The sequence below is a fragment of the Podarcis tiliguerta genome, assembly GCF_965153285.1.
Source record: "Podarcis tiliguerta genome assembly, chromosome: 1".
In the NCBI taxonomy this organism is placed as follows: domain Eukaryota; kingdom Metazoa; phylum Chordata; class Lepidosauria; order Squamata; family Lacertidae; genus Podarcis; species Podarcis tiliguerta.
In genome coordinates, this window is record NC_139534.1 from 68,599,639 (window position 1) to 68,616,349 (window position 16,711).

The window sequence follows — 16,711 nt, forward strand, 5'->3', positions numbered from 1 at the left end:
CAGAACTCATGGTGACATATCAAAATATTATTAAATAGTTTCAAAAGAGAAATATAATTTACCTTGACCATACAGAGTACACTATCAATTCTCAAGTGTCCTTGATGTCTGACTGATCCAGATATTGCTTCTGTCGTGAATGATTTTTACTTTTTTGCTACTTGTATTTTTCACGTTGGCATTTTATTATGGTTTGGTCTCCTGTATGTGAACCGTTGCTGTTATTTAATGATTTATTTAGGGTTTTTTTTTAACAAAGGAATGCAGAGAAAATGTTTTGAACACCCACACAAAGTTTTAAGTTAAGCTGCAAACACTGTATAATGTACCACTGTGATATTCAAGGTTGTATTGTGATGAGCCTTGAATGGCAGGAATTTTTTTAAAAATCATTATAGAACCACCAGATATGTCTGACTGACTACTTTTGTCATATGGACTAGAAGACTCACAGAAAGTATGGCAGTGAATTCTAGCTCTTCTCTAGTATTGGGAAACTCTGGTTTTGGAGAAGGGCCATAGCTCAGTGGTGGTGCATCTGCTTCCAGGTGATGTAGAAGGGAACTCCAGGTTGGGTGAGAACCTTGTCTGAATTCCTGGAGAGGCTCTAACAGTACTGAACTAGATGGACCAATGGTCTGCCTCAGTTGGCAGCTCCTCATGTTCCTTTGTTTTGGGGATAAAGGGAATTTAGTACAACTCTCCAGTGGTCCTGTTTCACAGCATCCCCCACCACCAAAGAATCATGGAAACATATGCATTTGTGAGCAGCAGAATTTTTCATTAAGTGTGCTTACTAACATAGAGTGCTGCTTTCAAACTGAGCTCATGGCAATGTGGATTATAAAAGCCTGCATAAACAAGCATAATAGTTTCCAAATATAGTGTGAATTTTGCTATTTGTTTCCAGAACATCCTTTTTTTGTTTTTGTTTTAAGTGTTTGGGACTTTGGTTGATTCTTTCTCAACAATGACAATCTTCTAATTTGCATCTGCAGCCAAGGTATAGATAAAATGTATTTTGAATACAGAGCGTTCAAATAGATATTCTGTGAACTACTCAGATATTCCCAGTTGTATCCACAAAATTATAACATCCTGTACAGCAGATATATAATAAATATGTGGAAGGACTTATTGCCATAGGTCTAACTAGATATAGTATAGGCCAAGAATGCCTGTGAAATGGGATTGAATCACTCAAGAGGCAGCTTATCTACCTGCAGAAGGTTTGCGTCAAGGTCAGTTGCAAGCAAGGCTGGAATGTGAATGTGCCTCAGAGTCACTATCAGTGTAATGGCCTTTGACTGGCATACCTGAAATGAGTTTGTGGCCCCAATCTAGTTCTTAATGAATAACCTACAAGGTGGCATCTTTCCTTGCAATTCCAGATGAGAAATGAGTCTGTGTGCAGCTCTGACGAATGGTAGAGATGTTTTCGTGCCAAAGAGGGGCTGGCAGCATGAGCCTGACTTAAATATATCACAAATGTATCGGGTAAACAACAGTGCTTGGAATTCAAGCAGGTCTGGCACAGCCACATAATCGTTCTAACTTCTGTGTATGATTCAGCTTTAAAGGTTTACTAGAAAGATGGAACGTACTACTGTACTACTACAGACCGAACGTATCAATTACTAAGATATTTGGCTGGTTTATTTATTCAGAATAGTCTCTACATTTTGCATTTATTCATTTGGAACCCGTCTTTTTCCCATTGAACAGACAGCACTGTAGGGGTTCCTGGGCAGTTGCTTGTTGAGGTTTCTGGTTCAGACCAAATCCCAGACCCAAACCTGCTTAGTCTCAGCAAGGGCGCTGCAGCAAGTACTTTTGGGTCATGCCCTTGTGGCAATAACATCCTTACAGTTCCTTTCTTTGACTAGGGCTGGATCTACACTGACCTGTTTAACGTTATTAAAACGTTATTAAAAAGGTCATACTTGCAAATTAAAACGTTTTTCTTACCTTGCTGTGGGTTTTCTTCTGTCAAAGCGCTGCTGGTTGCTCTGCAGCACCCTCTAGTGTCACATTCTAATAACACATTATGAACACTAGAGGCAGAACATAATGTGTCCCTCTATATGCTACGAAAACCATTATTTATGTTGTAAACCACGAGTGTAAATCTACCCTAGGTTTCCCAGGGAATAGGGAGCAATGACTGTTCCCCAGGGTTTGGGATCCATCCTGGGAGTGGGCTGAAGTGTGATTTGAGACTTGGTGAGCTGAATTTATAATTGGCACATGATGAAATGCTCCCTGCTTAGTTCTTGGGCAGTGCGTAGTAGCTCTTGAAAGCCTTTGTGATGGAACTGCAAAATGGCCACTACTGTAAAACATGAGTTTAGGATTGTGGCAAAATAATCATAACTGGTTCAGTGAATGGAGACATCTATCCCTTGCAATTGCCACATGGTGATTATGAAGTGCAACTGGCCCTCACACACCCATACTAGTAGTAATTCAGTATGTGCTTTCCCCTCATTTCACATAAACCTTCCTCTGCTACCTGTTCCTAAAGTGACTATTGACGATGTGGAAACTCCATGGAATAGTGACAATAAACAATATCCTGCTCTGTCATTCTTCTCTGTGTTCCACTGGTAGGAACTAATTTCAGGGAGATGTGTGACACAGCCTTTTTCATGGTGGCACCCTGCTTGTGGAATGCGCTCTCTCGACAAAATTGTCAAGGCCCCAGTGCTGCTATCTTTCCAGTTACAACTATTTGTTTCCTCAAGCAATCTAAGGGTTCTTACTGTTAAAGCCTTATTTGCTCTTATTATCTGCCTCTTTTTGACGGGTCTCCTTATTGTTTTACTTACTTACTGTATAAACTTACTGAGTAATTTTTTTTCATGTTGACTCCCACCTTGATACCAGTATTGGTGAAGGATGGGCTATAGACATTTAAATAATGAGAAAAATATTATTAATAATAAACAAGAATGTGTTAGTCAAGCCATCCAAGTATATTAATTATAACATGTGGTAAACAAAGTGCCTTTACCATTCAGATCCCTAAACTGATGTAGGTTAGGTACCCTTGTTAATCTCCACAGAGTGAGATGGATTGAACCTAGCATATTTTACTTTTTATTTATATGTTTCACTTTCCTTCTGGTTCTAGGTGATCTGTTTCTTTCACTCTGACAAAGAGACAACCTAAACTAAAAGGGCAGAAAAGAGACAACAAAACTTGGAAGTCAGTAAAGTGTGTCACAACACCACTCTCTAAAGAGACAATAAAGTTTCTGATCTCGAAATAAAACAATGTAATTAAGTAAGGAGGGGGTATTATGGTGGCAAATAACGGCAACAGCAATTTGAAAAGTCCTTGATGGCAGAGCCAATAAATTAAAAAAAGAAAACCATTATAACTGTGGAGCCGCCTAGGGGGGAAACAAAACTGAAGCTGAGCAAGGTAATAGATTGGATCTATGCAGTAAACAGAGGTAATGGGTTCAAAATAGTAGCTGCACATACAAAAGCAAAGGCTTCATCTCTGCCAGAAGAAATATGCGCTCTTCAGGCTGTTATTATTTTAGTGGAGAAGACACTTTTATTGTGATCAGTTTGCTTTCTTTTCCTGAGTTCAGCGAGTATAGTTTGTAGATTCTAATTTATGGGGAAGATATGGGCAATCGAACAGGAATCATGGATAAAGTGGAAACATTCTTCTTTCCAGGTCTCCAGTTTAGAGGTGTGGTTTTCTTTTTACTCTAAAGTGTGGTTGGGGTAGAAATTAGATTCATTTCACATTTACAGGTGAGCCTGCCTTAGCCAGACTTTCTCTGTAACAATACGAGAAATGAAGCACACAAGCTAGCCTTTGAAATTCGCAGGTGTCTGAATTTTGTAACACATTTCTGCAACCAAACACTGTAGAATTATAAATATATATAATATGCATATATTAGGGGGAAGAGAGCATAAAATAACATACAAACATAAAATGAGAAATTGCTTGCAAAAGCATGTACATTAGTCAAAATTGGGCAATTATTCTAGGAACAATTCACAGTGAAATACAATGAATTTATGTAGTGTTTAAAAATACTAACACTGGGCAACAATGTTTTACTTTTTGAATGTTGTCTAGATTTCTACAACTGATTTAGGGTATTTTTGCACTGCTGAATCAGGAAATGGCATCCATTTCTCTCCATCAGGTCAGGTTTACTGTAAACTGAATGGTGGGCATTGATAAAGGTAAGTACACGTAAATTGCATGTTGCTTCGCCATTTTTCAAACTTCAGGGCTTGAACTTCCATTTCTTGGAACTCCAGGAATGCTCAGCAGCAGGGAGGTCTCTCTTCAGAGTCCAACAGTAGTCAGCCATCATGACTGCATCCCAGCGACCCTGATACCTGGTCTCCATCTCTTTCATGTCCTGATGGAATCTCTCCCCCTGCTCGTTACTCATTGAACCCAGGTTCTCAAGAAACCGGTTCATATGTGAAAATAGGTAGTGCATCTTGACGCTCATGTTGCAGCCCAGGTTTCTGAAATCAGTCAGCATGTTGTTGACAAGTTCTGCGTAGTTTCTGGCCTTATTGTTGCCAAGAAAGTTCTTCACCACCAGAACAAATGCCTTCCACGCTTCCAGTTCCACTTCGTTCATTGACTTTCTGAACTCTGGATCTCTAATGAGCTAACGGATCTGAGGACCATCAAAGATGCCAGCTTTCAACTTCTCCATGGTCAATCTTGGAAAAGCCTGGCACAAGTAAGTGAAGCAGTCACCATCCTTGTCCAGAGCCTTGGTGAACTGCTTGATTAAGCCGAGCTTAATCTGCAGCGGTGGGAAGAGTATTCTGTCTCTGTCCACCAGAGGGTCGTTGATGACATTCCCTTTTTTGCAAGGCACCAGTTCCTCCCACACAGGCCAGTCCTTCTTCGTGTAATGCTGAGCACGGTCCCTACTATCCCACATGCACAGAAAACATGGGTACTTGGTGAAGCCAGACTGTTGTCCCAACAAAAAGTTCACCATCTTCTGGTCAACACAAATAAACCACTTATGCTGATCATAACCAATTTTCTCCAGCACATATTTCACCGCTTCATAGTTCTCCTTCAGTGTACTCGAGTGAGCCAGGGGTATAGAGGCAAACTGGTTGTCGTTGTGTAGCAGAACACATTTCAGTGATCGCTTGCTGCTGTCAATGAACAGTCTCCAATCTTTGGGTTCGTACTGTGGCACTCCAAACTTGAGCAAAAGCTGCACAATATCTGCACAGTACACCAAGTCCTTCTCTTCCGAGAAAAAACGGAGGTACTCTTGATGCCTGTTGCGGAAGAAGCTGATGCGAGCACTGTCAGAGAGGAGGTTTTTTTCCTTCAATCTGGATGCCAACAGTTCAGCAGAGTCCTTTGACAAGCTGAGGTCGCGAACTAGATCATTCAACTTCTTTTGGGAAAATAGATGTGGAGCATCATCTTCAAGAACCACTTCTTCTTCTTCATGTCCTTCAACACTGGAGGCATCTTCGTCACTAATGTCAGGAAGTTCTCAGAAGATAGGCACTGGAATTTCATCACAATGAGCTACAGGACGACATGCTGATTGAAGATCAGGATACTTCGTGGGGCGGCTGCCCCATTAACTTACTTTTGATCCCCCAACTTTATGCTTTGCCGCACCAATTTATGGAAGATTTTGAGGTTTTATGACTTCAAACTGATCCCTTTTCGACATAAACACCCAGAACTATCGGACCTGAATACTTCTTGTCATTAAACTAATCATTTCCAATCAAAACAATTATTCGACATGGCATTTTATCCCCACCAACTTCTTCTAAAATGCCCCACACAAGCGTACATGTGAACAAAAACGTAAAAAAATGACATGTGGCCATAGCTCAAAAACTTGACCTGATTGAGCAAAACCAATGTGATTTTTGGATTCAGCGCATCAGATTCGTCCTAAATCAACTGAAAAAACGCAGACAATAAATTTGTTGTTGACCAGTGTAATAGCAGATTGCTGAGGAAATGTGGAAAACCAAATTCAGGATTGGAAAATGAGAGACCCAGAATTGACAGGTCCCTCTATTCCTACTCTAAAGCCTCTGCTGTTTTGGGTGTGCTGCTGTGGGGCATCTTCTCCCTTCTAGGTGCAGTCACCTAGCATCAATGTTCATGCAAATCCCTCTGAAGCCACATGGTAAACAGGGAAAAGGGGAATTGTAGCCCTTCTAGAATAACGTTATGCAAACATGAAATGGTAATCTTTTATGTTTTTATACTTTTTTTCTCACGCTGAAGAACCAAGTTTGCAGCATAGAAATTTCGTTGGTCTGGGTATCTGACCAGATTCACAGCCCTGGTTCTTTTGTATCTCTTCTTTGCACATGCCGGTATGCCACTTTTAAACTCTCCAGTATAATCCCTATACTGAGGGTTTGATAATCTTACTCTCTGAAGAGTGAGGGTTCCTCTGAACCCAGCAGAGAGGAAACAAACCCCAACACTCCCCTGAGTTCATCTGAAACCTGGAATTTGTTTCAGCTCTGCCATCGGCAAGTGTAAGTGCAGAGTCATAAGAAGTCTTCTTGTGTCTCCAGCTCCAAGCTGGAGGTGGGGTTGCTGTGGATTTGAAGCTGCACCAGCAAAGTGTTTCAAGTTTGGAGTATCCAGCATGTGCTGATACAGTAGAACAATGACTAGAAGTTGTGATGATATGATCCATAACTACATGAAACTGTAAATCCATAAAGGTTTTGACTGTGAATGTTATCGAATTTTCTCGTGTGAAATACAAGCTGGACGTTGCATCTTTTTGGACGGACCAGTCTTGAAAATGAACCATACTGCTGTCCTTCTGTACAAAAGGGAGAGAAATAATCTTATCTGGGAGGGTTGAAATATATATTTATTTATATAAATATTAGTTTGCTGTAATCTGGCCCTATTTGGGACATCCCTTCTAGGTGGCTCACAGACATAATAAAAAAATAATAAAATCAGTTTAAAACCAAACAAGAAAACAAGCAGCATAAATTTTGGGGTTCAGGGAACATATAGAACACATCTGAACAAAACAGCTTTATTGATAGTAATGGATGGAAAGGAAGAGGCTAAAGAAGCCTCCTGGGGACGTGCCAGCACCTCCCATGGCACCCACATAAGGTCTCAGTTAAGATCCCCTCAAAAATCCACAGTGCATGAGAGACTGTTTGTTCTTCCTGCTCAGTTCATGTATGCATTTGTGAACTTGTCCACATGACATTGGTGGCCAGGACTGGACAGCCACCCTCCCTTCGGATTTGAGCAGAGGAGAAACACAAAGAGCTTCTCTGTGGGCAAGTAGTGCTGCTGGGTTGTTTTTTTTTTGTAAAAAAAGAAGTGTGTGGTGCTGTTTTTCTATTGATGGAGGCTTCCTCACACTATTTTGTGGGCCTCTATTTGTTCTCCTTCAGGTATGGCAGCCATTTTGTGTTATGCCACACTCTCACAGGTGCCATTTTGTGCCTGTCACCTACAACCCTTTCTCAAAATTCTAAATGTGCCCACTGGCCCAGAAAGGTTGCCCAAAATGGACAAATGGGTGAAATCAGTGGAACCTTCTCTTAAGATTTACCAATGCTTTGCCCTTGAGAAAAGAAAGCGGCTTTGATATTTCAGTTTCCAATTCTTCAATAGTGAGTTTTGTTTGATATATGCTGACTCCTGTAATAGCTTACATCAGTTTTGATTAAACAGAAGCTGCCTAAATATTCAGCCTAATGCTTATCTAATGTATTATATAGCAGAGTGATTGTACGTTATAATAATAGTTAGCTGTCATATCAGAGTGACCCTCCAAGAGATGGTAATGTCGAGTGATGACTACTGATGCTGTGAATATAGCAGGAATAACTGTGGGGTTTCTTTCTCTTAAGGCATATGCATTTGCAGTATCAATTTATAGTGGAATTTCACAGTCCCATCATTTGCAGAATTCAAGATGGCCTGAAGCACAGAGACCAATCATTCTTAGTTTCCTTGTGAAGCTAGAGTCTTGTAAATAGCATTGACAAAGTAATGAAATTTCCCCCCACCACAATATAAGATGGTGCTGTGTTCTGAAGTTTAATAAATGTTTTGATTAAAATCAGACCAGTTGTCTCAATCCTGGTTGCTCTAGGTTATTCTCATTGCATTTTTCATGCCCGCCACCTTAGCTGCTTCAGTTTAAAACGAGATACATTATTTTTGAAATGACAACACTGATTATTTCGTATTTGTCACTGATTAATATTTCTGCTTATAATGTAGAGAGTTTATCCCCAATAAAAGTATCATATACAATCACACAGTTTGAAAAACGTTAGTATTTTAAATATGCCCGTGAGTATACAATCTCATTCTGTAATGTTTTCTTTGCAACGTGGACAGCAAAATTTCCGGAAAAGCAAAGAGCCTCATTTATTGCAAGGAAATTACATTCAGTAATGCTTGCTGAGGATCTGATCTTGTTGTTTTTTGGCTTAAAAACACATCGTGCAATTACATTGTTGAGGAGATCAAAGCACTGGAAAACGAGGAGCTGTAGGAATCAATTTATTTCTGTTCCATGTCACTTTTGCTTTTCCTCATCTGTAAGTTCATTCTGTCCTATGTCTATGTTAATTTGCAATTTTTAGATGTCTTTTTTTAAAATCTGCATATAAAGGCATGTAAGTATGACTCATGTTGGCTATCATGCAACATTATTTTTTTGAGCCAAGAACCGCATCAGAACATTCAAAAAGGGCAGAAGCTGGTAGAATGGAATTCAGCATCATGCCATGAATGTCCCATCTGCCCAAGCATTTCCGCTTGCCAGATGGAATGATTCCTCCTCTCTTCACTGTTCTAGGGGTTCTCATCACCCCCCTGAACCAATTTCAAGGTGGAGGAAAGGGGAGAAAGCCCTATTGCACACGACTTCTGCTGGTGGGGCTTGTTAGGTGAATCCTGCTGTAAGTTCTGATTGGTTCATTCATCCAAGATGTGCAAATCAGGTCAATTCATATCAAAATTCAGAAAGATCGAATTCCTCAGGTATCGCTAGCAAGGAATCTAGAGGTTTTTAAGCATGTAATACCAAGATGTATTCTTTGAGGTGTTAAGTGGTAAATGCTAGGTCACAAAAACTTGCCATTGTACAAAGTATTAAAATGACAGGCGAGTGTCGATACAAAACAGCGTGAAATGGTCATTACTTTACACATAGGCTGTTTTTCATAAATTAAATAGCATATTATAATAGAGCATAAAATGATGTTCCAGCAGTAGTCAGGGGTGATAGGAGCTGTAGTCCAACAACTTCTGGAGGGACATAGGTTAGCCCCCCCTTGATGTAGTGGCCAGAGCAGGAATGGGGAACCTAGGGCATCCCAAATGTTTCTGGACTACAGCTCCCATCACCCCCAACTATTGGCCATGTTTGCTGGGGTTGATGAGCTTTGACATCCAACAACATGTGCAGGGCGACAGGTTTCCCACCTGTGTTTAGGGTATGGGCAACATTGGCCCCTGCAGCTGTTACTGCAAATAGCAGGAGGAACAAAATAAGGGCAAGATTGCTCTTGTCTGTATCTGAAAGAATTTGAGGAAACTGCTTGCACATAAACAGAATGCCAGAGACTCTACTCCAGCAATAACCAACATAGAACCCTCCAGATGTTATTGGACTCTCAACTTCTTTCAGTCCAACCTAGCATGACTTATGGTTAGGGATGCTGGAATTTGTAGTTCAATGACATCTGGAGGATACCACATTGCCTACCCCTGCTCTAGCAGGAACATGGGAAGCAGAATTATTCAGGTTTCTGTTCCATCTATCTCAGTATTCTCTACACTATCTGGCAGGAGCTCTCAAGAGTTTCAGACAAAAGTCTTTCCCAGCCATACACTGCGATACTAGTGATTTAACTCAAGGCCTTTTGCCTGCAGCACATGTTTGCTACCACTGAGTTATGTCACTTCCCTTAAAATGTATGCCATGTTCAATATGAATTGTATTTGCTTTTGCTGAACTTTCTTCCCTGTGTTGACAATGCAATTCCCTGTACTGACAATGCAGTAATTGTCTTCAGTGCAGTTGCTCTTGCTCTTTGTGCAGTATCCTACTCAGAAGGAGAGCTTTGCACAGAAGCTGAAGTGAGATTCATGACCCATAGGCTCAAACAGCAGAGCAGCAGTCCATTCATCCTGAAATGCAACCATTTTGGCTGTTAACATCTCACATTAAGCTCCTAAACATGTTAACCATAATCCAAAGCTGCATGGGGCTCTAAATGTACATGCAGTTGTGGCCTTCCATCTTTACTTTAGTTTTGGGAAATGGTTCATAACATCATACCCATAGGGTACTATGTACAACAGGCTCTTGAATCACAGTATCAGTGTTCAGGCATTCATCCATATAGAACTGAGGTTGTATGTGTTGGTTGTGGAAAAATTGTGCCCAGCTCCCCAGTCTACCATGTGTTCAGGACCCCTGTTTGCTCAGAGCCTATGCATGTACACTCAAACACATATAGGCTCCTGTATGTGCAATCTTTTTAGCTAGCGTACAGATGGCAGATATGGCAGTCTGTGGGCATTCAGGTGTATTCACATAGGCTCCATACAAATGCCCTCCTCCCTCAGGCATGCATGAGGCTGGTGGTGAGGCCACATGAAGCAACCCTAATTCTTCCCTCTCCATGCGATCAGTCACATATGGTGAATGCCTGAACAGGGGCTCTGCGAAAGAGCTGCACAAAAGGCCATGCTACAATGTGACGCTTACTTCATAGCATACTGTTGAGTGTAACCTTTCTTCTCCAATAAAGATTGTCAGTGTGGGTGGCCTGATCTGGATCAGGACCCTAATATAGGGAGTAGGGAGGCATTTTGAGCCCTGCTATGGTTGCAGTCCAGATTGGGGTTTCCATGCCTGCAATTTGTCTAAGGGGGGAAAAAACTGCCATTGAAGTAAATGTGATCTTTCACCCACCCGCCACCTATGTAAATGGCAGGTGCAGGGGCCCGAATCTTGATCAGGACCCCTGTGGGGAGCAAAGGGTTGATTAAAGTATTCCACTATACTATACTATAGCTCCACTAGCCATTTTTTAGTGTGGTGGTGAAGGTTTTCACTCAGAGGCAAGCTACGGAGTAAACATCAAACGTAGCTTGGGTCTATCACGGGAAACAGTGCAATTCTTCCTAGGAAGCCAATGAGGTCTTTTATGTGCCTCCAGGGCTTGGTGCACCTGCATGCTTTAAATAATCCCTTTCTAGTTGAAGAGCAGCTCCCTACACTGTCTAGAAAGCAAAGAAATCCAGAAGTTGTTTCTAGAGTACCAATTTATCGCAACCCAGTTATGATTAAAACCAAAGTTGAAGAATTAAACTGCAAATACCTGCCTGAAAAGGCAGCAGGTTCGTTAATTATTTGGTTCAGAAAATGCTTAACAAGATGCAAGAATCAATAGGGAGAGGGTGACAAAGCAACCAGCATTAAAGAATGTGGGGAAACAGTGGTTTTTTTTTAAAAAAAAGATGAGCTATTTGGTGCACCTTGTTATAAAGCTAAGCCTAAATCTTTATCCCTCATTGATTAATATCATTCTCCAAGCTGGGAACAGAGCACAGAGTGGCAATGGTATCGTGATTGGACTAGGAGTGCCAAGATAATTATTACTTCGTTAGAAGCCCTAAATGGTTTTCCATTTAAGTGGCACAGAGAACAATAGAAATCTTAAATAGGTTTCGAAGTGACATAGCAAGCAATAAATGTCAATTAGTGCTAATGGCAGAAACCGCAAAAAAGCAAGAAAATACTTCAACTTGCTCTTTCCTTATCTCTCCCCCCCCCAAAGTAAAAGCCAATGATGTGAGTGTATAAGGTATGCAAATACTGACAGAACATAGAATACAGGACAACCGCTTTAAAGATATTATAGATCCAAAAGATTAATTTCTTGCTTGGATGCCACTGAAGGGCAATGTAGAAATTCACACAGCCACTGAAGTATGTGATGCCTACCCACCTTGTATAATTTCAATGGAAAATGCTACATCCTGTATCCATTTGATACAGGACACAGTTTGACACTTGACACTTTTGAGCAATCACAGCAATAGTCCCTCATGGGACAGTCCAGTGATGTTTGGGCATCTTGGAAAACATTGTTCTTTGTTTAAAAGTATTTCTAAACAACTTTATATTTAAAATCTCTTAAGTGGTATTCAAAAATGAAAGCAGAAAAGCTGAGAGTGAAAACAAAAATCTATCAATAGCAGGGTCCAGTCTTATGGGTCAGGTAAAGCCTAGGCAAAAGAGATGTCTTTACATGTCTGACACAATTGATAGATGATGCTTCACATACATCCTGTTATCAGCATAATAAGATGCTAAAGCCATGTCACAATGGATGTGGAATTATAAACATTGTTGAAATGTTCTGAAGAAATAGCTGGAAAGAGTTAACATGACCGCAGTCTTAATAAATAAATGTTGTAAAAGCAGGAGTCCCAGTTACACTTTCTGCTAGTTAGGCTATGTATAACTCTAGTCTGCATCTTACATGGCTTCAACTATGAAAATGAGCAATATAAAAAATACACAGATAATCTTTCTCTCTGTCTCTGTTTGCTTGTTTCTCTCCCCTACCTGTCTGGCTCTTCTTTGTGTGTTCCCTCCAAGATCTGGCTGGGTATCTATGATTTTTATTCCCAAAGGCTAAGTACTCTATGAAAATCGGAAATTCTGTTTCATAACTACATGTGGTGGATGAAACTTCAGATCTTCAGTCACAGCAGGAAATAGCAAGCCTAAGATTCAAATTAATCAGATGGATTGTTTTGTCAATGGATTACAATGATCTTATGCCAGTCTGAATCCATGGATTGAATCTCACTTTTAGTTGTACTCAGAGTAGGCCCATTGAAATGCATGGACATGACTGAGGTCCATTCATTTCAATGGGTCTGCTCCAAGAATGATTAACACTGGGTACCATATTCCTTTCTAAGTATTACATAGCTATCTTACAGACCGTTATGTTGCTGTGTTTTTGTTCAATGTTCAGAATATCAATACTCTCCATACAGGGTGCCAACTTGAATAAAATATTGTGGGGGCAGGTAAGTACACCCCTGCATAATCAATCACATGATGTGGTACATGCATACCATTTGAATGGCAATGTCCATTAATTTTTTGGCCCCCGGTCCCCTCAAATATTTTATTGGTGGGATCAGAGACCCCTCAGCCCCTAGGAGTTGGCTCATATGCCTCCAGTTGAAAATAATATTCATTAAATGAAGCGTACATCAGTAAACCAACTAATTAGTTTCAGAATCTGGAGTCCGCGGTCTTTGTAACTGGCTACACTTTATTCCCTGATCCACTGTGTTGCAGAAATTTGAACCCTGATTAGATCACTCAATTAACATTACTTTTATCATAACATATCATAACATTGTTCAGCCACAGCAAGCAATTCCTTTCTACTAACACAAAGCTGGTCAGAATCGCAACCTACAAGTATTCAAATCTAAGTTGGGCAGTGGAATGGTTGAATAACCCCCCCCCCCACCACCACCAATAAAAACACATACTGAAGCTGTGATATAATTTTCTCTTCTATAAAGCTGGGATGTTCTGATGAAAGTCATGTCTGGTAATTGCTGGAGCTATGATGTAAAGATATTGGACAATCCAGATTAGACTATCTCAGACAGTAGGATTTTTTTGCCATTGATTTCAGTGAAATGCAGAAGCCGATCTCCCAATGGCTTTCATATGGGCTTCAGCTTCAATAGCAAAGGCTGTACCAAATTTTCTTTTAGGTTAAGGACATAGCACAGCTGTGGATCTGGTAAAACTGGAACTTTTGAAAAAACCCACAATACATTCTGCTGTGAAATACAATGAAAGAACTGAAGCTGCATAAATAATGTCCTTGCCGTATAATAATTCTTCCTTCAATATGTTTTGCATTGCACCCACACTCTTGAATGCATGCATGCATCTATCATCTATCTATCTATCTATCTATCTATCTATCTATCTATCTATCTATCTATCATCTATCTATCTATCTATCTATCATCTATCTATTTTAGTTATATTCTACCATTTAGTATACAAATCCTTCCAAGGCGGTGTACAAGTAGTAACAATGAAAATAAAATTACAATAGGCTAAGTTTAGACCCAAACCATTGTGAGGGGTTTCCTCTCCACACTGTAATCTCCATCTACCTAGGCCTATTTCTTTTGTGAATGACAGCTGCCAAGGTGCCAAGCTCTTAAGAAGGTCCAGGGCTAAAAGGAAACAGCATGACTATTCATAAAGCTAAAAATTAAGCTACAAAATTTCCCAAGTGTTGTATGACAGAACCCCATAGAGAAGAAACACATGCCTAGCAAATGTCAAGCCTTGTAGCCATTTTACTGAGGAATATATGCTGAATCAAACTATTACTGGCAAATGGTAACTTGATGTTTCTCCACCTCTTACCACAGGAGAGTTAAAAGCAATAAACTATACTGTATTGTAGCAATTGCATTTTAGCAAATAGGATGTGCAGCCATTTTTGTAGGTGACTCTAAAATTGTTTTTTTGTGTGTTTCCTATATCTAGAACATGAATGAAAGACTTACCTTGGCTTTATTTAAAACAAAAATACAAAATTCTGCCACATTCTGGCTCTCCAACTATAATAAATATTAAATCAGTATTTCAAACAACTATACTTTTATATATTTTTTTATTTCTTGGAAAACTGAACTTAAACTATGAAGAAAACTTGGTGAAGGGGTATCAGAACTAACGGAGGAGTGTAGAATGCAGTCCTGATAACTTTATAATCTTAATTAACTTTATAATCTTAAATGTAAATAAGATTCCGATAACCAGGAACTGCAAGGTAACAGCCAGGACTGTACCAAATGGACAGAGACTATTTTTTAGCTGCTTCACCCACCCCAATATCAGCTTTGTTTCAGGTATATTTTGTACACGAGGTAAAATTATTTGGGGGCAGCAAGAGAATTGGAACAGCTGCCATCTTGCTTTTTCTAGAAAGTCCTACTCAGTTTTTTTCCTTTTTAGTTGGGTAATTTAAAATGTTTGCTGATATACAAAATGCCTGCCTGTTTTGCCACTCACTTTGGCCAGCCTTGTAGTGGAGAGCTGTTGAACATCCTTTTATTTGAAAGGCACATTAGAATAAAATAACATTCCAAAGACAGGGCAATGATTGAAACAGACTTGTTAAAAATACAAAGGGGCCGCTTCAGACATCCTTTTTATTTTGCATTCATGATGTTTTATGACCATGATGCTATTGTGGTGGTCATGTACAACCCCACTATCAATACTGTTTGCGCCTGCAAAGGTTTGGGGGCATTCACACTGCTTCATTTCCAGTCAGTGCATATCCTGTAATTTCTTGCTAAACTCTCATAATTTTTCATTTCACTAATGCCTCCCCCACTGCTTTTGTTGTGTTATAGCTCCTCCGGTCAGAAATAATATAGTAGCAATGGAGAAGTATTGCATAATAACTAACAAAATAAAATGATGTGCAGATGGTCCAATATCCACCACTAATGCATTATTACTGCATCAAGAACATGTTGCAGAATATATCTCCTCAAAAATGTCCGTCTTGAGGGACAATAAAATCATAGTTTGCCATTCTGTGGAACCCTATTTTTAAACTGGCCATGCTTGCTGTTTGGGTTTTTGAAAGACATTCAGGTAAATATATCTATGTATCTGATATATGAACTATGAAGATGCTTTATTTGAATTTAAAAAGTGTCCATGATTTGTGTGTGTGTGTGTCGTTCAGAGATTGACAGTGCAATCCTATGCATGTGTAATCAGAAATAAGTCCCAATTCAATGAGGTTTGTTGTTGAGGAGTCAGTTGGCGAAAGAAAATTAGAGGAGGGCCATTTTATGAAACAGTTTCTCCTTGTATTACTGGGAACATTAAAAAAATTATTTGGTTGAATCTCTGTTTCTTCCATCTGTAGCATAGCCTAGGAGTTTACTCTGTGGCATGTGTTACCATAGGATGAAACAGTCACCTGTAGCCTCTGATCATATTATCACCTCATTTCCCAGGATTTCTTAGTGGCAGAGGAGTGAAAATGCCTGACTTAACTCCTATAAAGTGGTTTTTGAACCAAGGATTCTGATAAGCAGGGCAATTAGGAAGACAGCTTGCTGGTCAGTTTCCTTGCTTCTGGACCACTGAAGTCAGAAGCTATAGGTGACCCTTTCACAAAATGCACACAGTCAACTTATTTTCAGTTGGTTTTCTCAGCGATTCTGCTTCTGAGATTACATTTCTACAATATGCCTAGAAACAAAATTTTCCTGTATTCATCTCTGCTTCCAGATACCAGCATCACATTTTGAATACTTCAGTGACCAGTTCACTGGGGATTCTTCCAGCTCTGCATTAACCTGCAAACCCAAAAGGGTTTTATTCATAAAGCCAGAAACAAAACCTCAGCAGATATTTCAGGAGAAATAGACTCTTCTAACGTAGTGCAAAGCTCATGATGTTTCATGATGCATAATGTATTTATATTTTCTCAAATCTGTGCTATTGTGGCCAATTATCCTTATCTCTATTCCATAAAATGTGCATTGCTTATAAAGCTTATACTGCACAGGGAACAGAATGATATGCCTCCTGGAATCTATGGAGTGGGCAAG

At 39.8% G+C, this 16,711-nt stretch overlaps 1 protein-coding gene across 9 annotated transcripts in view; it reads left to right on the forward strand.

Moving 5' to 3' along the window:
- LOC310670078 (uncharacterized protein) overlaps window positions 1-16,711 on the forward strand; it is a gene marked incomplete at its 5' end in the record, with an annotated part of 234,151 nt that overhangs the window by 74,942 nt on the left and 142,498 nt on the right. The window contains one exon of one of the 9 annotated variants that reach the window (XM_083424606.1): window positions 3,134-3,486. The exons of the other annotated variants lie outside the window; for them this stretch is intronic. Within the exon in view, the coding sequence (XP_083280732.1) occupies window positions 3,134-3,156 (23 nt within the window). The 3' untranslated portion in view covers window positions 3,157-3,486. Of the gene's footprint in view, window positions 1-3,133; window positions 3,487-16,711 lie in introns of those variants that run through there. 9 annotated transcript variants of the gene reach the window in all.